The 18,219-nt window shown below is 43.4% G+C and overlaps 8 protein-coding genes across 12 annotated transcripts; 3 read left to right on the top strand and 5 right to left on the bottom strand.

Moving 5' to 3' along the window:
- The first annotated feature begins 57 nt into the window (after positions 1–57).
- aqp12 (aquaporin 12) lies at positions 58–1,454 on the top strand. 2 transcript variants are annotated; one of them, XM_049725573.2, is made up of 3 exons: positions 58–723; positions 838–954; positions 1,045–1,454. In XM_049725573.2, the coding sequence occupies exons 1-3, from the start codon at positions 129–131 to the stop codon at positions 1,161–1,163; spliced, it is 831 nt and encodes a 276-aa protein (XP_049581530.1). In that variant the 5' UTR covers positions 58–128; the 3' UTR covers positions 1,164–1,454. The 2 variants fall into 2 exon arrangements, with proteins under 2 accessions (XP_049581530.1, XP_049581521.1); XM_049725564.2 differs by having other exon boundaries at positions 838–1,454.
- On the bottom strand, positions 1,252–2,466 carry rpp21 (ribonuclease P 21 subunit). 2 transcript variants are annotated; one of them, XM_049725678.1, is made up of 5 exons: positions 2,277–2,466; positions 2,087–2,187; positions 1,847–1,926; positions 1,628–1,768; positions 1,252–1,530 (listed from the first exon to the last, which is right to left on the bottom strand). In XM_049725678.1, the coding sequence occupies exons 1-5, from the start codon at positions 2,331–2,333 to the stop codon at positions 1,427–1,429; spliced, it is 483 nt and encodes a 160-aa protein (XP_049581635.1). In that variant the 5' UTR covers positions 2,334–2,466; the 3' UTR covers positions 1,252–1,426. The 2 variants fall into 2 exon arrangements, with proteins under 2 accessions (XP_049581635.1, XP_049581627.1); XM_049725670.1 differs by having other exon boundaries at positions 1,628–1,777; positions 2,277–2,464.
- A 331-nt stretch (positions 2,467–2,797) lies between these two features.
- pak2b (p21 protein (Cdc42/Rac)-activated kinase 2b) lies at positions 2,798–7,672 on the bottom strand. The gene is made up of 15 exons (XM_049725503.1): positions 7,370–7,672; positions 6,026–6,375; positions 5,850–5,956; positions 5,619–5,769; positions 5,513–5,544; positions 5,303–5,416; positions 5,088–5,220; positions 4,893–4,956; positions 4,744–4,792; positions 4,510–4,622; positions 4,325–4,442; positions 4,157–4,256; positions 3,883–4,079; positions 3,655–3,792; positions 2,798–3,541 (listed from the first exon to the last, which is right to left on the bottom strand). Exons 2-15 carry the CDS (start codon positions 6,213–6,215, stop codon positions 3,455–3,457), a joined length of 1,593 nt encoding a protein of 530 aa, XP_049581460.1. The 5' UTR covers positions 6,216–6,375; positions 7,370–7,672; the 3' UTR covers positions 2,798–3,454.
- A 290-nt stretch (positions 7,673–7,962) lies between these two features.
- pigx (phosphatidylinositol glycan anchor biosynthesis, class X) lies at positions 7,963–9,481 on the bottom strand. The gene is made up of 6 exons (XM_049725586.2): positions 9,313–9,481; positions 9,127–9,208; positions 8,921–9,059; positions 8,551–8,764; positions 8,389–8,486; positions 7,963–8,263 (listed from the first exon to the last, which is right to left on the bottom strand). Exons 1-6 carry the CDS (start codon positions 9,380–9,382, stop codon positions 8,126–8,128), a joined length of 741 nt encoding a protein of 246 aa, XP_049581543.1. The 5' UTR covers positions 9,383–9,481; the 3' UTR covers positions 7,963–8,125.
- A 180-nt stretch (positions 9,482–9,661) lies between these two features.
- cep19 (centrosomal protein 19) lies at positions 9,662–10,495 on the top strand. Its single transcript, XM_049725691.2, has 2 exons — positions 9,662–9,936; positions 10,054–10,495. The coding sequence occupies exons 1-2, from the start codon at positions 9,807–9,809 to the stop codon at positions 10,395–10,397; spliced, it is 474 nt and encodes a 157-aa protein (XP_049581648.1). The 5' UTR covers positions 9,662–9,806; the 3' UTR covers positions 10,398–10,495.
- ing5a (inhibitor of growth family, member 5a) lies at positions 10,443–12,935 on the bottom strand. The gene is made up of 8 exons (XM_049725599.1): positions 12,825–12,935; positions 12,276–12,347; positions 12,016–12,182; positions 11,820–11,931; positions 11,647–11,746; positions 11,426–11,561; positions 11,295–11,356; positions 10,443–11,229 (listed from the first exon to the last, which is right to left on the bottom strand). The coding sequence occupies exons 1-8, from the start codon at positions 12,859–12,861 to the stop codon at positions 11,190–11,192; spliced, it is 726 nt and encodes a 241-aa protein (XP_049581556.1). The 5' UTR covers positions 12,862–12,935; the 3' UTR covers positions 10,443–11,189.
- A 324-nt stretch (positions 12,936–13,259) lies between these two features.
- Positions 13,260–15,608, top strand: plekhb2 (pleckstrin homology domain containing, family B (evectins) member 2). 2 transcript variants are annotated; one of them, XM_068652215.1, is made up of 9 exons: positions 13,260–13,497; positions 13,594–13,644; positions 13,912–13,959; positions 14,024–14,176; positions 14,238–14,340; positions 14,411–14,450; positions 14,517–14,603; positions 14,683–14,797; positions 14,868–15,608. In XM_068652215.1, the coding sequence occupies exons 3-9, from the start codon at positions 13,923–13,925 to the stop codon at positions 15,002–15,004; spliced, it is 672 nt and encodes a 223-aa protein (XP_068508316.1). In that variant the 5' UTR covers positions 13,260–13,497; positions 13,594–13,644; positions 13,912–13,922; the 3' UTR covers positions 15,005–15,608. The 2 variants fall into 2 exon arrangements, with proteins under 2 accessions (XP_068508316.1, XP_049580706.1); XM_049724749.2 differs by lacking the exon at positions 13,594–13,644 and having other exon boundaries at positions 13,261–13,497.
- Positions 15,609–15,822: 214 nt separating this feature from the next.
- ankrd29 (ankyrin repeat domain 29) lies at positions 15,823–18,199 on the bottom strand. Of its 2 annotated transcripts, none has more exons than XM_049724727.2 (10): positions 18,035–18,199; positions 17,761–17,871; positions 17,500–17,598; positions 17,290–17,388; positions 17,117–17,215; positions 16,767–16,865; positions 16,610–16,708; positions 16,407–16,502; positions 16,247–16,345; positions 15,823–16,173 (listed from the first exon to the last, which is right to left on the bottom strand). In XM_049724727.2, the coding sequence occupies exons 1-10, from the start codon at positions 18,044–18,046 to the stop codon at positions 16,051–16,053; spliced, it is 936 nt and encodes a 311-aa protein (XP_049580684.1). In that variant the 5' UTR covers positions 18,047–18,199; the 3' UTR covers positions 15,823–16,050. The 2 variants fall into 2 exon arrangements, with proteins under 2 accessions (XP_049580684.1, XP_049580692.1); XM_049724735.2 differs by having other exon boundaries at positions 17,761–17,868.
- Positions 18,200–18,219: the final 20 nt, after the last annotated feature.

Here is an 18,219-nt window from a genome sequence, read left to right as displayed (position 1 = left end):
TTGTGACCTGCTTGATGACCTGACCTTGCAATGGCCCATGTGTATTTTGGCAGGTGTCGGCAGTGTGATAAGAAGCACGGGTCTTTCTGTGCGCCACGTTGTCAGAAGAGAGCGAACCCTCCGTGAACATGTCGGGACTCAACGCTTCTCTTGGCTACTTCCTGGCGTGCGTGGTCTTGACCGCCTCGCTGCGGGCACCCCTGAAAAGATGTCCGCGCCTCGCCTTCCTATCCGAGTTGTCCTCGTCGTTCATGCTGGTGGCGTGCCGGCTGGAGGTGCAAACCATCGTGGAGGTGGGCGAGTGGGCCGGGGGCTTGGGCCCGGACGTGACGATGACCATTTTGTTCGCGGTGCTGCTGGTCCACGGTATAGTCTGCGGCGACCATTTGGGGAACCCCAGCGTGAGCATACTCAGGTTCCTTCAGGTGGACGCCACGTTGCTCACCACCGTCCTGGCCGTGGCCTCCCACTTCATTGGGGCCTTCCTGGCCATTCTGGCGGCTGAATACTACTGGAACCTGGAGCTGACTGACATGCACATGATCAAGAACCTGATGTCCAGTGAGTGCAGCACCTCGCTGTTGGTCTCGCCCGTGCAGGGCTTCTTCACCGAGGTGGTGTGTGGGCTTCTATTTTACCTGGCGCACCTCTCCCTCAGAGGGAGGAGCGCATTCCTCAAGGTGCCTGTCGGAGCCGTGCTCCTCACCTTCCTGTCACACATAGGTAAGCATGCGAGTGTCCTATATTTGGAAAAGTTAACAGAAATATGTTGAGAAGAACCAAATGTACATTTCATGTCCCGATTGTGAAGAAACGACAATGATTTTCCGTTGGCAGCCAAAAGTTACACATCATCTTACATCAATCCCTCGCTAGCTTACGGCCTCACTTTCAACTGTTCGGGATTCACCTTGACAGAGTATGCGTTAGTCTACTGGCTGGCCCCCATCACAGGTAAACTATTATTTTTTTTCTTCTTTTTGTGGAGTACCTGCCCATTTATAAAGTGTGACATTTATACAAGTGAATTTGCGTGCTTTCCAGGAATGACCCTGGCCCTCTTCTTGTACATGGGCCACATCCCAAGGATCTTTACCAAGAACCTCCTCTATAAGACGCGTTTCCGGGTGCGGAAACGAGGAGAAAAAGAAAAGAAGAAATGAATGACATTTGTTATTTAATTTTTTGCTTTTTTTTTTACAATATATCCTTCAAACAAAAGAAGGTATCAAGAACAAAAAATTCAAAATTAGGGAAAATGCAAAAATGTTGCTAGTTTTAACAAAAGTCATTTGAAAAAGAAAATCACACATTTGTTTGCCGTGTGACCATCACTTGTTCAAGTAACGTGAACTGAAATAAATAAAATGACTCATTTTTCAGTTGATATATAACAAAAGAGTTTGTACATTTGCATTTCGTGTTGTCATTGAGGTGTTTGCTGTGTAGCGGCAGTACTTGTGCTTGGGTTGGAACAATCCACCCGACCAGATTTGGACTTTTTGGGCTGATTTTTAGATGCGTCTTGTTCTGTGGATAGGAAACAACAAAAATAAGGGTGAGATATATTTACTTACGATATATTTACTTACGGAAATTTGACAAATGCAGGCGGGATGAGGATTACGTGGTTGTTTTTGTTGGAGTGGAGCCTGAGCCTCCGGACGGTCCTGCCACAAGCAATAATCTGGGTCGTTCAATAGCGTCTTGCTCTGCTTACAGCTGAGACATCGCAGGACCGTCACGCGCCTCTTCTTGCCTCTTTTCCCTCTTTTCCCTGGCAGAGGCGCATTTTTTAGTAAACAGTTTTATTCCTTCAGGTGGGAAGGGTATAAATGCGGCTTACGTTGTCTGGTTGTCGCAGTCAATCCTGGGATGAGTAGGGAGCAACATTTCTTGCATATTGTTCTTTTCACGGATGGATCTCTGCAGGAATACAAATTGTATTAAGAAATTAAGATGGTATACAACGCAGAGTTATATTAACACTTTGATCAGTGGCCATTGGGTTAATAAAGTTACAGGAAATTGTTATTCTTAGCCACGCCTTCAAAATAAAATATTTTTATGCAGCTGGCTAACTTACTGTCGTAGAACAAGACGTTTTGCTATAGTCCGCTGAGTAAAACAGTAGAAACGAGACAGCTCCACATTGGCTGGGTTTTCGGCCAAAACGGAATGTGCAGCCTGTAAACAGGATGAGATGGAAAAGAAGCTAGTTAGCGGTTAGCCATTTCAAAACGAGACCGTTTCGAGTCATAATGGTTGGCACTCACCTGGTAGAGATAATTTAGTCTTAGGTACGCTTCTTTATCCTTAATGTGCCCCGACATGACATGAAAATGCTGTGAAATAATCTAAACGAGGCTGTTAATTTCTTTTATCGTGCTGGAGCTGTTTTAATCGGTCTCTTCGGGGATACCATACATCATCCGGGTCTTTCCTTTCAAAATAAAAGCATATAGCTAACCCGGCAATAATCATATTTTTTAATAGATGGGCGTATATTTTTCTCCATTTGGAGACACTTGAGAACGTTTACCTAAAAAAATAACTATTTTATATTAAAATTGTGCGTTTTAGACCTGGAAAAATTGGAAGGAAGGCATTCCAGAAGATATTTTTGTGAGAACAATTATTGAGTTGTTTTGTATTTTTTGAAAAAGTCTATATTGTGGGGAAAATCATTTAAGTAATTTCATTTTGAGATCAAAATTATTGCTGAAAAAATCTTTTGTGACCTATCTGGCATATTCTAAACACCACATTGATTTAACACTATTGACAAACAACTGTACACTTTTTCCACTTTTAATATCAACAATAGAGAGGAAAATATAAACCTTGTCCATGTAAAATGAACTTGCCTGTAAGGTGCACCTCTGCTATCAAGGGGCTAACATGGTACAGTAGCTCTGTCGTGTGTGAGTGTATGTGTGTGGTGCGTATGTAAAATCAACAAAAAGATATCATCGTGCTCTTGAAACGTTTCCTATAAAAGCAGTCGAATGAAAAAGTAGAGCGAGAGACAGAGATTCAAGTATCAAAAGAACTAAAAAGACACTGACAGAGCTGAGGAAAGTAAAATTACAAAAAAAGTAGTAAAAATCACAGGGGGACAAAAATCAACAATACATTAGGCAACACTTGCATTTTTTTAAGGCAGTCGATTAAAAAAACAACAACAACAACAACAACACTAGAAACTAGGACGAGGCATCATCTTCATTAAATACAAGCCCAGTCCTAACCAGAGTTTGTCAGAGACTTCATATGGACAGCGGATCGTGTGTGTGTGTTTGTGTGCGTGTGTGTGTGTCTTTCATGCTTGACATTTTTGGTCTTCTTCACAGTGACTTTTTTTTTTGTTTATATTCTTAACCTTTTGTCTGGCACAAATTGTAAATCGTTGGCACGTGATGGGTGTGTGTGTGTGTGTATGCGTGTCTTCTTCTTAACGATTGCCTTTCATGGCCTCCTTGGCGGCCAGGATGAGCGGTGTGAGGCTTGACAGAGGCTTGGCCAGCTTCAGGAAGGGATGCTGTTCCAGAGAAAAAGATACACACACACACACAAATCAAATTAATTAAATTATCAAAGGTCTAATTAAAAGTTTTTATGGTGGGCACATTTAATAGGCGATCATTAAGTCACCTGCAGGAGCTCTTTGCCTCCGCCTCGCTTCTCCACGTCCATCTCCAGGCATCGGTTGAGGAAATCTCGGAAGACCGGCGACAGTTTCTCAGGGTTCTGCAGCTCGGGCGTCCCGTTGGTGGCGATGAGATACAAGGCCTGAGAAGACAGGCAATATTTCACATTTGCCCAAACCCTGTTGTTGTTTGCATAACTGGCAAGACGATGGTCCAAAGTGCTTGTACTCACTCGCAGGGGGTTCTCGTTGAGGTAGGGGGGCTCGCCCTCCACCATCTCGATGGCCATGATGCCCAGCGACCAGATGTCCACTTTGGGCCCGTAGGCTTTACGGGTCACCACCTCGGGGGCCATCCAGTAGGGTGTGCCCACCATGGTGCTACGCTTGCTCTGCTCCGGAGTGATCTGGGCGCAGAAGCCGAAGTCGGCTGGCGAGGGCAACGCCATACGTTTACTTGATGGTTTTTTTGTAGTATCAAATCCACGGGAATATTTCACAACTCACTGAGCTTGACGGAGCCGTCCATGCCGAGCAGCACGTTGTCACTTTTAATGTCTCTGTGGATGACCTGGTTGGCGTGCAGGAAGTCCAACGCTTGTAAACACTGCAGAGAGTAAGGTGGCACGTTAGTGTTATTATTTTTTCTTCCCGCCATTCATTGCGTGGGCACACCTCTCTGCAGACAGCGGCTATCTGCGCTTCGTCCATGCACGTCTCCGTGACCACGTCGGTGAGTGAGCCGCCCGCCAGGTACTCCATCACCACAAATAGCTCCTCCCCCATCAGGAAACTAAAACACACAGATGCAGTGGATCACATGACATGCTCTTTTTTTCCCACCCATATCCCGGCGTCACCTGTCGAGGAAGTTGACGATGTTTGGGTTCTTGAGCTCCTTCATCACCAGGATCTCGTTGATGATCAGCTCCTTCTTGGGCTGCTTCTGGAGGTTGATCTGCTTAATGGCCACCTACATACGGGGGACAAGACAAACACTTTGCCACATGGTTGCAGAATACTTGTGTCATCATCACCAGCTTTATGATTTGAAATGTCAGTCGGGGAGAAGATGCGTTACGTCTTCCTCTCACCTCTTGTCCTGTGGCGACGTCGATGGCAGTGAAGACTGTTCCAGAAGCTCTGTAAGAAAAAACACATTCAATATGTCATGAGAATGGTTAAAAAAAAGTTGGATTCAACCTTAAAAACTGGGAAGAAGAACAAAATAAAAACTACTCACCCCTGACCAATCTTCTCATATCTGGTGTATTTCTTCTTAGGGTCACCAATGCTGACAATAGTTCCTATTTGGCAGAGGGGAGTGAATAAAAACAGGTATTTTAAATTGACACTTTTAATGATTGTCAGCTTGGGATGAATCATTATTATCTCATGCTACGGAAATATTGTTGGAAATTGAACAAATGAAATTTACTCAGTTTGTCCATGATCTCCTCGTCTGACATTTTGCCCTTCTTCTTCTGTCTGTCGGCAGCCTTGGATGCCAAGTCGCCGTCCGTGCTCAGGCCGGGGGTGGGGAGGGGCTCGATGACGGAGCGCGTGTACACCTGGCCGCACAAAAGCCAACGGCGCAACGGAAATCGCTGTCATTTTGCAGTCCAACGTAACAAAACGTCGTCGTCGTCTTACGCTCTTGGTGTGTTCCGGTCTGGGAGCCACAGCGGGAGGCGGGGCTTCGTCGTCATCGTCGTCGTCAATGTCTTTGATAGTCGGAGATGTTGGCTCTGCACCTTTTTTGACTGGCTGGATTCGAGAAAAGAGGAAGAGAGCGAGGACACCCATGAAACCATGAGCGTGATTTTTTTTTTTTTTTGTCTCTCAGCATCTCGATATACTTACGGACTGCGGCCCTGGAGTGAATGCTTCTTTTTCTGTGAAGGAACAAGAAGAACATGGCTTCACAAGTTCTTGCTAACCGTTTCCTCGCTCGTCTTGAGAAACTCACCAGAAGACGAGAAGCTGAGGTACTTCTGGCGCCCATTGCCCGTGGAGTCGTAGAACTTGAGGACGTCTAGCACGGCCTGCGGGTTCTTTTTCTGCTCCGACTTGGTGATGTTTGAGGTCTGCAGAAGCCGGGCCCACTGCTCCGGCATACCCTGACAGGTACAGCAAATAAAAATATGAACTCTAAACGGTATAACTGCCTAATTGTAGGTTCATGAAGATTCCCACTTACAGTGAACTCCCCCGTGACAGCATCGAATCCAACATGAATGGTGTGCTCAAAATCGGAAGGCGGTGAAATCTCCGGTCGCTCTTTGTCTCGATCTTTCTTTCTCCCGCCTGCAAGTGACAAACATTTTTAATAACTAACCCAAGGGCGCTTTTCTTTTCCACTCTACTCTTACTCACCTTTCTCTGCGCCGGAAAAAATTGAGATGATCTTGCTGCGTGGCTTTCTCTCCTCAGGCACCGAGGGCAGCGGCTTGGAGCTGTGGTTCGCCGACAGCGAGTCTTTACTGGAGCTGGTGCTGAAGATGGTGCTGCTCATGCGGACAGGCGGGGCGGGGGGCTTGTCCTCGGGGTCGCCGTTGTCGCACATCGTTCAGGTTGGAGTTAGTTTGGGTTGTTTTCGCAGGAGAGGGGGCGGAGGGGGCGAGGATGGATGGGGCGGCAAGCGAAGAGGGAGGATCACATCAGCATGAAGCACACGTGTGCTCATGCAGCACCGCAGGATGTGCAGCCAGGGGAGGAAGGAAGAACTATACCGAGGAAAAAAAACACAATCAAATAATGGTTCCACACAGGATATTTGTAGCCAAACAAATAACCCAGATTTGTTTATACAAATATTTTAGCATTAAAGCACATTGTGAAAAACTACCATGGACATTATCAGGGGTGGCAAAAGTACTCATACTAAAATGGGGGAAACAAAAGCATTTATTGGTCAAACCTAAGACAAACAAAAAAATAAAATATCTCATAGGTCACTGTGTAATATTCAAATTGAACTATACAAGTTTTAATGGGTGAAAAGATGTCAGACAGGTTTAAAACAACATTGACAGTGGTAACAAAGGCACCAGTTATGTCAACAGCTATCAGACTGACAACACAACGTTTTTTTTTTGCTTTACAAACAATAGTTGTTGTATTTAAGTTGTGTGTACCCATTGTAATTTGTGCAAATATTAATCATTTTTTATAAAGCTACCAGGAAGCTAAACTGCGGAGAATAGAATAACAATGAGGTTCGCTCACATACAACCAAATTAAATTATCTCCTTTGTGTAACTATGTAATAAGAACTTTTTTCTCCGTAAGTCTATTTTACCAAAAGTACTTTAAAGGCCCGATTACTGGACAACAGCGGCGGCTAGCAGGATAACGTTAGCATCCGCTAGTTATATTAGCCAACAAGTGGAGCAACTCCAGGCTATAATTCGCCTTTTGCCTTGGAGCTAGCACGCCTGTTAGCTCGAAGCTAACCGCCGCTATGGTTTACGACGGCGTTCGCGCGAAGCTAACGTTAGCTTCGATAGCGCAATTTAGCGGACGAGCTAACGTTAGCGTCTCAACTCATTGGCCGACAGTTAGCCCGCAGCTAACGGTAACTCCTCCATGACAACTCGCTTATAATAAAGTGGTGACTTAAAAGGAAAATAAATGCCCTTTTTATGTAGAGGGAATGAAATCGATGAAAAAAAGCCGGCCGAGCATCCAGCACAAGCCGCTTTCTCGTCACTTTCTCACCGGGCAGTTAAATGTGAACAGAACTCCTCGACTCCCTGCGGTCGGTCCTTCCTCTGTGCTTTAAAAAAGGTTCGTAAATCCAAAAAAAGTGCAGTACTTAATCCGAAACTCGTCCATAAATAAGACCAAGTGTAAAACAGGTGACAACAATGTGCAGTGCAACTTTTTCACCCCTTTGTGTCTTTTTGGGGCCCTTCGATGATAATTCCGCTATGTCGAGAAGGGGGAAACGGAACTAGCGACTTGTGATGGGCCGTGGTGGGAAGTAACGAAATATATATACTACGACATAATAAAGTATACTTCGTTACTATAGATTTTTAAAGTCCCTCTTTCCGGAGTATTTAATTTTCTGTCGGCTATTATTATGTCGGCTCCCTCCATCTAAAAACAGATGGATATGTTCCAGCCACCATGAAAACAATCAGAGAAATAAAATATTGTGTAAAGTGTAATTATGGTGTACTGTTGAATTTGTGTGACGGATATTAAGATATTAATATTAATCTCAACTCAAGTTTCTTTATAAAGCACTTCCAAAACATACACTAGTGGAGTGAAAATTAGAGATACAAAAACACTTAACAAGAATATTCCACATTAAATGCTATATGTATATTTCAGAAAATAATTTAAAATATAATAACTAGAATGAAATTTAAAAAATGACAAAATTATGACTGTTGCCATCGATCTGTTCTTAGAAACTGTAAAGCAGGAATAATCTGGTTAACAGACAGCAAGCGCCATGATGTTTTAAACTATCCGATACTTCCACGTGTATTTGGAAAGCGCCAAACAGCAGATCATGGTGACGGCCAGCGTCAGGCCGCAGACGGGCGTCACCAGAGAACCGTCGCCCACTGGTAAATGCAAGGTCTTGTCACGAGGGCTCTGCGGGAAGACAGCCCAAAATAACCATGGAAATTTAACACCTAGGATCATGCTTCATCTTTACAGCTTCATTCATGTTTTCTCAAATAATATTACAATTGTCACGACGTCTAAAAGCAAATCACCTGCTGATGTTGCACTTGAAACCACAGACACATGCTCGTATTGTCAGCGTTGCAGGGTGCTTCCGTTGCCGTGTGAGGCTCCAAATCAGCCAGGGAACCTTGGATAGAAAAGCACGTCAAAAGACAAACATTTGCTCTTTCTGAGTAAATCCAACTACTTACATTTCTCCATGCGCAAAAGCAGCTTTGGGAGTTCTATGACGACTGATGAAAATGTTTCCCCGGTAAAAGAGGGTTGGTGGTAGCGGCCGTGAATAGGGATGCTAACTTTGAGCACACTGGGCGTTTGCTCACTGAAGGCGGGATAAACGTAGGTGACGAATCCCAGAGTTTTGTGTGCAGGCATCTCCAGGTCAATGGCGGAATCTACTAATATCTGACAAAGATAAGCAATTACTACCACAATGCATTAAAATACAATTACATGTGCAGTGTAGAGCAAAATAATAATTTTGCAACATTCTTGTCAAATTTACTGCATCCTTATAATTATTGCTTTATTTTTTTATTATTATATTATATTAATGTTTACCTGCCAATTAACTGCATCGCCGAGTAAAGCAAGCTGGTAAGGGTCCACATAGACCCCACTGGGCCACGCGTGAAGCAGCAAAACTCGGACGTCCTCGAACGCACCACCAGGCTGGAGCTCAATAGTCGTTTCTGCCTCCCTAAAAGAAAACATGTTTGTATCCTCCATTATTTTGTTAAAATTCTAAGACTAATTCGAAAATATACCTGTGAAAACCCTTGTTCTTGATCTCTAATGAAACTGTAGTTGACTGGAGCAACTGTTTTAGAGCAGCACAGCTGTTCTCGGCTACAGAAATAATAAAAGTTGGGTTCAAAAACAGTGGAAATATTTATGGACATTTTGAAAGTTTACTATGAGGTCTGAAAATAGCAGATATGAGGACATCTTACCCTTCACAGTCAAATGACGACATGTTAATAAAATGGTTAAGAAAGAGTGATAGAAAAGTGTCAAATGCATCACATACTTCTAAGGAATAATCGTATATTGTTAGCGATAAACGTAAAAGAATGCTTTTTAATTTGTTTACGGAAGTGCAAATCGAAGGACCCTTTTTAACGTTAGGGCGGCCGTAGTAATGCCTAACGCAAATAAGTATATAATTAAATTATTAGTCAAAACAACATTATGTCAAAAGAGTTGTTTGTGAAATTAACATTTTAAACATACTTACAACTTTGTGATTACAACAAAACATATTCCCATTCGTCATTATTTGTAACATTAAAGTCAGGAACGATGTGGCCGGAAAGAGAGTAGGGTCCTAATCCGAATGGTTGCTAGGCTACTAGGGTAGGCTCGGTACCAAATAATTTAGTTACATACAGCGAATGCAAAGCTTTTTTTGTTTGTTTTGATGTACTTGTAGAAACAGTGACTAAACATGCGTTTCGAGGCGAAGCGTTGCGGAGTATGCTTCAGCCCACCTTCCATCGTGTTGATTTATAAAAATACAGAGACTAACAAAGTGAGAAAACGAATCATTCCCGTGCGAAACTTTTCACAGTATTCCGGTACGTTCCCATATTTATTAATCTGTATTAAATTTCTCCCGAAAGTCCAACAATTTTTATAGTAGTTCATGTCAAAACATTTCAGATTTTTTTAATTTTTTTTTCTACTCATTGCAGATTATAGCCTGGCCGCCGAAAGGCTGAAAAACCACCCCCGGCACAAGGACTACCTGGAGAGGGTCTCCCAGACCCAGCTGGAGAGGCTGCACATCATCCTGCGCGACCACCTGCAGGGCATCAGTTTGGAGCGCAGCTTGGCCTCGCTGCAGGTGGACCCAGCTGAGGACCTCAACAAGCTGGACGACGATGCACTGGCTCGCAAGAAGAGACACATGGACGAGCTGTTTGAAAAGAACCGAACACAAAGAGAGGACCCCGAATTTGTGTATGACCTGGAGGTGGACTTTGGCCAGGCGGACGATGAAAAATGTAGCTGGGATGAAGAATCTAACGGATTTTAATATTTAGTCATGATTTGAATGCATTTACACAATGACAGACAACAGTTGATTCATAGAGGATATTTATTTGATATATAAAATATTGAATATACAAAATACATTGCCTTTGGCTCTTTATGTGTGGCTTACATGATTTGCGTTCACATTCAACCATGAGAGAAGACACTTAAGGCTGATTAAACAATTTGTTAGTGGACAAAACCCCCACAAAAATTTGACAAAGTATCATCTGATATATATTTCCCCATATAATCTGAGGTTTGAAATTAAATTTAAGTATATAAACTTTGCATTGTCAAAAGGGAAACATTTTGTCAAAAGTGCTTTTGATACCACCAGTACCTCAATACATTCAACAAGGTCACATTTTGATTCATTTATTTGTTTTCGTGGAAAAAAAATAATCAGACTAGGAACCTCATGTTTATGGGTTTGGTTTGAGGAGATCTGATTTTGTTTAAACATCTGTGCTGGAGGTAGTAGGTCAACGAAATATCGGACGCTCTGACACAAATCTCAGTGAGGTTGTTAAAAAAAAAGCTTAATTTCTCAGCAGGCTTTTATAAAAAAAATAATTTCATAAATTCAACTTTCAAGTATCCTAAAATATATTACAAGCAAAGTAGACTGTCTTATAATGGGTGAGCGTGAAGCTGTTAAAGTTAATACTTGTCTGGAATCACATCACTTCCAAAATCCACAGTCGGTCTTATTAAGCAAGCTTGTACGACGAGGAGCGAAAATATATATTTCTGTATATAATCACACTATTTTACTACCGCAATATTCTTCTTATTTTTTCTTCTTGTCTTGTGTGCATCGTGGACAAAACCTGAGAGAGAAACAATGGTTTAGAGTTTGCAATGAATGAGGTGACCCCGATTAGCGCTTGCTCACCATTTTCCTTTTGGCTTTGTGGCGAGGTCGACGCAGGCAAAGTGAAACCACTCGATGGGACACTGGAAACAAGACACAAAGTTCGCGATCATTTAATCAGAAAGCCGAATCGCTCAAACGCGAGAGCTTACGTCTGGGTTGTCGCAGCCGATCATCTCCCCGTACGACACCTGGTGACACAAACAGTAGGTGGGCTCGTTGGGGTCCACCGGCATGTCCAGCACGTCAGACGGCTGCATGGGCAGGAGGGCGTCGGTCAAGTCCGGGCTGCGAGTCAGACATTTTGTGTTATCGGGAAAAAAACTATCACAGGTGACGAAAAACATACAATGAGGAAAATACATGAACACACCTGTTTTTCATCTTTTTCTTTTTCGGAGAATCTTCATCAGAACCTTTCCTTGCTCGTCCCCGAGAGCTGCGCTTCTCTCTGAGGCTGCGGGACTCTGCTTCTGTTGGCGGAAAAAAAAAATCATTAAGTGTGATTTTTGTCCAAAATGAAGGCTCGCCCACAACTATACTGACTTTTCAATACTCGTCCATCTGCGCTTTCATAGCCGCTCACTTCCAGCTTCTCCTTCAGCTCGTTCTCAAAGCGCGCCAGGTCGGCGTCCAGCCGCCGTATGTGTTTGTCCACCTGTGTCAACAAAGCGTACTCAACGATTTGTACCTGTGTGCTCGGTTTTGTATCAGTCCTTATTCCTCAGTGTTTGGGACCAACCATCTCGTAGGTCTGCATGGCTAGCTGAACTTTATCGTCGCTGAACTCTTTGCACTTGCTGTAGGCGCTTTGGATCTTCTGCAGGTGCTCCACCCGTTGTTCTGACGCCAGGTTTTTCACCTTGGCTATGTACTCCTCGGCCAGCGTGTCGATCTCAACCTTCTTTTCTGAGAGGACACCGTATTCGAGTGTTAACAAGATGACAACGGTAATCCAAACTTGACATGGCGCACCAAAACACGTGCGATTTTTATAATCACCTTCCGTCCTGTTGTCCAGGTCTCGCATTAGTGTGAAGTTCCTCTGCAGCTCACATGGAAGGTTTTCAATACCTAAAAGCAGATGACAGATTAACCTTTATTAACATCAGTTACATTTTATTGAGTCACATGGCTTTAGAATACAAATATTAACCGCTGATTAGCATAGATCTAGACTTAATAGATCTGCCCGGGGCGTAAATGGTTACAGAAAAAGGCGGCTGCCAGAACCAACAGGTTGCAAAAGCATGCTGTGTATCTATTTAATATACGTGATTCAACAGACATCACATTTTATACGAGTCCCGTGTCCAAATAGGCACTTGAAATGCGTCACTGACAATTTTACAACGCCGCAGTTATCTTAATTCATATGTTATTAACTTAGAGAGGAGGTAGGCGAGAATGCTACGTGCTAAAGTAGCTCGCGAGCTGACAGCGACTTGCTGTCACTTTTCAGCCCAAGACAAGAATAAGGCCTAACGTTAACTTCAAATAAGCACAAAGAAGGCAAAGTACTCGCTTTTACTGTCCGTAACAGATACTCACTGTCTAAATAATGTTCCAAATATATTGCCGTCGCCATTTCGGATTAGTTGCGTGAACGTAAAGCGCCAGCATGTGACGTCACGTCGTTAGTGCTGCCAAACTGTGGGCAGGCACTTTTTTGCGTGTGAAGTTTGATTTGTAACACTAGGTCGACCGCTGGTGGGTGGCTAGTGGAACAGTGACGGGTGTAAAAGTACAATATAATAAATTAACCTGCTTGTTCCTCACATATTCAGTGAAAAATAAGCAGTAATATTGTATATTAAACCAATAAATATTTGCGATCGCATTGAGCATGCAATATACTGTATTATCCATATATACAGAACAAACCAGGAATAGGCTTCCATGTGACTGTTTTAGGAAATAAGTAACACAAAACGAAGACACCCTTCTTTTTGCTAGCACTTTCCAAACGTGTCATCTGACAGATTACATCATCGAGCATAAATACTTCCTGTTTAAGAATTTTCAACTCGTAACAAGCCACCATACTCGATCACCCGACTCTTTTAAAACTCTCGCTTGAAGGTTTAACGCAAACTTTTTAACTAACGTTCCTCACGTTACAAGCCAGGAGCAGAGTCTATTTTATTATTTTGTTAAAGAAATATTACTTCGGCGTTTACGTTGGAAGTTGGAGCCTATCTTTCCCACAACGATCACAAACCAGGCAAGTTATTTTGTCAAATTATGAACTTTATGGACGTGTTTTGTGCTCATTGTGCTAAAAACTACAACATTAAGTACTGGCGTTTGTAACAAGTAGCAGAACAAATCGAATGCAGGACATGTTGTGGAAGGCTGCAGCGGTCACAAGGTTTGTTTGGACACACCACACCCGTCGTCACGCCGACACTGACAGCCTTTCCCAACATTGAAAAAAAAACACTAACATCAGAAAAACATCCATTGCATGCTACCAAATAACCCCCCCAATAAAAAAATAAAATAAACACAGGTTGATTGCCATCTAGTGGCAAAGCTTGTAATTGCTCTGCATGCCTTTTACGAATATGTTATTTGTAGGAAATAATTTTTGTTCCAATTTAGTAAAATTTGACAGTCGGGCTAACTGTGTGTTTAGGTGTCTCCAACATGGCTATGGTGAAGAGTGGCTGGCTCCACAGGCAAAGTAAGGCACATCATTTGCACAGCCGTCGTCGTACTTCCCTCCAATGTTCTGACCTCCTCAACAGGTACCATACTGCGACGCTGGAAGAAGAACTGGTTCGACTTGTGGTCTGACGGACGGTTGGTCTTCTACAACGACCAGCAACGGCGGGACCTGGAGGACGACATCCACATGAGGGTGGACTGCATCAACATTCGCAGTTCCGCCGCGTGTCAAGGTAACGTTTTATTGAATTCCATGGTTGAAGTTTTTGGTAGGTGACACCTTTTCTGTCGCAGAGTTGAACCCTCCGGACGGCAAGACGCGTGACGCGTTGCTCCAGATTGTGTGCAGGGACGGAAGGGTTATCAGCCTGTGTGCAGACAGTGCAGATGACGCCCTGTAAGACCCCTTTTAATCATCTCATTGTCCTTCATTGTGGTTGCAAAATTGTCTCTGTTCTTCATTCCAGGGCATGGACTATGGCACTAGAGGATTCCAGAATTAACACGGTAAGCTGTAGTTAGGGTAGTTGCGCAATTCAAAGTATTGATCTGTCTTTTATTTGACATTTTCAGATGGTCACTGCTTCTCAGGTGGGCTTCACGCCAGATTTAATGGCCTCTGCTCCACCACCATACTCAGAATATGATCCCCCACCCCAAGTAAAGTTATAAAATTTATTATATGATCCACCAAGTCTTGAGAGAACTCTCATGATACTATTTTTTTTGCCCTCATCAGTTTTACACTCAAGGCCCATATGGAGATTACGTCGCAGCTTCTCCTCAAGCGACTCAGATCGTATACGCCGCTGACGGGCAGTCCTACGCCGTTGCCTACCCTTACCAGTACCAAGGTAAGATTAGTAACGTTGAACCACTAAAATGGATCAGTGTGATCATTTTGCACGTGCTCTTCCCTGGTAGGTGGCTACGGCGCGCCCGGCGTCAACCACGTGGTGATTCAGGAGCGCCAACGCGACAATGGCGGCGACGTGGCCATGGGCATGTTGGCGGGAGCGGCCACGGGTCTGGCGCTGGGCTCGCTCTTCTCTGTCTTCTAAGTAGTTTGCGTGTCTGTGTTGTTCTACTAGAGCCGATATGATTTCCTCTCCGTGTAGGAAGCCTTGTCCTAAAATCTTAAATTAAATCCAGCACTTTCTCCAACGCATCGCTATGTGATGCTTGACAAGAACCGACGTAGATTTTCGAAGGTTAAAAATGGCTAACAGAAAAATACTCCTTGTTTTAACGCAATACACTGTACTTTTCAGCTTAAAAGCCATATCATTGTTTTGTGTTTTGTTCACTATATTGATAATGTTTTATTTTTATATGTTCAAGTTCATGGAAGCTTTTAGTTACACCAGCTACACTCCCGATTTGCATTTCAGACAGAAAGGTTTTCAAGTGGGCTGCTCCGTGAGGTCAATGACTTCTAATTTCCTGACTGAGTTTGAGTTTTCTCTCCACTTAAAATGTGATTTTGTTTCGGAGTGGCATCTCCTGTATTTTGTTTCATTTCAACAAGTCTTTTTTTAAGTGAAGGATGTTATTTACAAGCAAAGTTGTTAAGCTAGTTGTGCTAATATATTATGAATGTCCCCACTAAATCCCTGACTGTTTATCCAAGAAATGTATTTTAACAATTAAATGTATTCATAATGATATGTGTGTTTATTTTACATGTTTGTTCACAAAATACCTCATAAGGTTATTTAATGCCTTTTAGATTTAATTCTCCATACTTTAATGCACCTATTAAAACGGCAAAGAAACAGCAAAAATGTCACTGTTGTGATGATTTGCATATTTTGTGGGCTGGGGGGTTATTTGTGCTATTTAATATAATTTAACATTCACTCATGACATCACACAATGGTGCCTTGAGACAAAAGTTTTATTGCTGCATTGAAGCGTTGTACCAACACAGCCATATCGATGCTAATTATTCTAGCGTTAGCCTTAAGCTAGCGAACTAAAGTGGTTGCTTTGAATGCACAATGTGTCACTTGCCATATTATAACTAGTTTGACAGTAAACCTTCACTAATTAAAAAAAAAACTCTGAGGTCACTCATATCTCAAGGCACCAATGCTAATGTTTGATTTTAGTGCAAGCAGATGCTGAGACAGGAACAATGATTGTCATCTGCCATCGCACTCAAGACTTTAGGACGCAGAATTCTCAAAATGCGTTGACTTTTGGTGATGTCGGCCGGGAGCTGGTTGTTCTGTAAAACACAGGTGAGAAGAAGAAGTGAAGGTGACGTCACTTCCTGTCTTTGGTGCTTTTCAGCTCTCGACCTGGTTGGCAAGCGAGGGGTCGGCGTTTGCGCTGAGGAGGAGCTGAACGCTCTGGATGTTCCCGCTTGCGACGGCAGCGTGGAGGGCCGTCGAGCCATTCTGTGGACAACAGGAATTAAACATTATAATTGTCAACCAGATTTTATAATGGTTGGTCTACCTTGAGGAGGCCGAGTGAAGGCGAGAACTTGAGGAGCTCTTCAACGACGCTACTGTGTCCCTTCATAGCCGCTTTAAATAACGCCGTGGAGCCATCCTTATGACAGAAAGCAAATGAATATTAAAAATACGCCAAATATAATCGGAAGTCACAACTATTGCGGAAAAGCTGCTTCTGATTGGTCATAATTAAGCCTGACTGACTTCTCTGTAGGCATCTCGATCCGCACCGCGCAAGAGGAGCACTCGGACTGCGTCATTGTGCCCCATCTGAGCTGCCATCCACAGGGGGGCAGTGCCATCCTGTAAGAGAAAATTATTATAAATGAGAGTAAAAATGAGATGGAGAAGGCATCCGTACCTCTCTTGGTTGGTTCACTTTGGCGCCGGACGCTAGCAGGTGACGGATAACGGGCACGTGACCGCCCTGTGCGGCCAGGAAAAGAGGCGTGGCACCATCCTATGGCAAATCGAAAGGAAGAGGAGCTCAGTCCTAAATAGGCAGACTAGGAAATGAACACACATTTATATAAAATAAAGCTACTCACAGGCATATATTCTTTATCCTCTGCAAAAAACAACTAATATCACTGCAGCTTCCTGAGTCACTTTTTTGTTTTTTCTGCGTTTTTTATTACGTTCTCCCTGGTGGCCAATGTGTGCACACCACAAAGAGCACCATTTTACAAGATTCCAGAGAGAGCTGCTCACATTAAGCTGGTCGTGAATATTGGCACCGTTTTTTAGCAGCGTCTCCACCACGTTGGTGTGTCCATGCTGGGAAGCTGCGGTAAGAGCAGTGCCTCCTTCCTGCCATGAGACAAAATGTCAACCAAATAAAGATCTAGTGATCATGTGATTAACAAACTTTTACAAAAGTACACCTTGGTGTGGAATTCTGTGGAGGCACCAAATTCAAAGAGGAGCTTGACGATGTCATTGTGACCTTGCTGGGAAGCGAAGAACAGAGCGGTAGAACCTGTCTGTGGAGAACCATAAAAATAATCAAAAATAAATATAAAAGAAGACCTACTACAGAACATGCATGGTCCAGTCGTGAAATTGCACAACCATCTTTGGTATTCTCATAATACCTCTCTCTGATAATTGATGTCAGCTCCTTGCATGATGAGATCTTTGACGCACTCTCTGTGGCCACCATAGGACGCCACCATCAGCGCCGTTGTTCCGCACTGAATGGAAAGCATCAAAATGACTTATCTTCCCAAAAGAGAGCCACTCAGATCAAAATTGTATTTGTACACAGCAAAGAGAACCTTTGAGGACAGGCCATTGTACCCCCCCAAATGCATTTTGCCCACATTTCGTATTTCATGCATGATTATAGCTCCTACTTTGTCCCTGCAGTCTGCATCCACTCGTCCACTGTTAAGCAGCAGCTGGAGAAGAGCCACGTTCCCCTTGTGGGCCGCCCAGAACACGGCATTGGCCAGCGGTGTGTCCTTCTTGAGGACACACAAAAACAAGCCTGCTTAGATTAAAAAAAAAAAAAACATGCACACATGCGATGGGCTCTGCATCATCACATGCAAGCAGCCAATCGCATTGCCCATGATGGAGGAAAACATGGTGTTATGGGAGGGAACATATTATGCGCATTTATTTTACCTTGAAAGACATCCTGTAGTTTTCACGCTGTCATGTTTCTTCCTTCTGGTTCATTCTGAGCAGTGAAGTGTTCGAATCCGCACAACCACAGCGGGCATGCGGCAGCAGGTATGCCAAGAAGTAGCTTCATCCGCAGTGCTGCTTTCAAACACTGAGATAAACCTTCCGAGCCACTAGGGGGCGCT

Source organism: Syngnathus scovelli, chromosome 10 (assembly GCF_024217435.2).
Source record: "Syngnathus scovelli strain Florida chromosome 10, RoL_Ssco_1.2, whole genome shotgun sequence".
NCBI classification, from domain to species: domain Eukaryota; kingdom Metazoa; phylum Chordata; class Actinopteri; order Syngnathiformes; family Syngnathidae; genus Syngnathus; species Syngnathus scovelli.
This window is presented reverse-complemented; position numbering and strand designations above follow the sequence as displayed.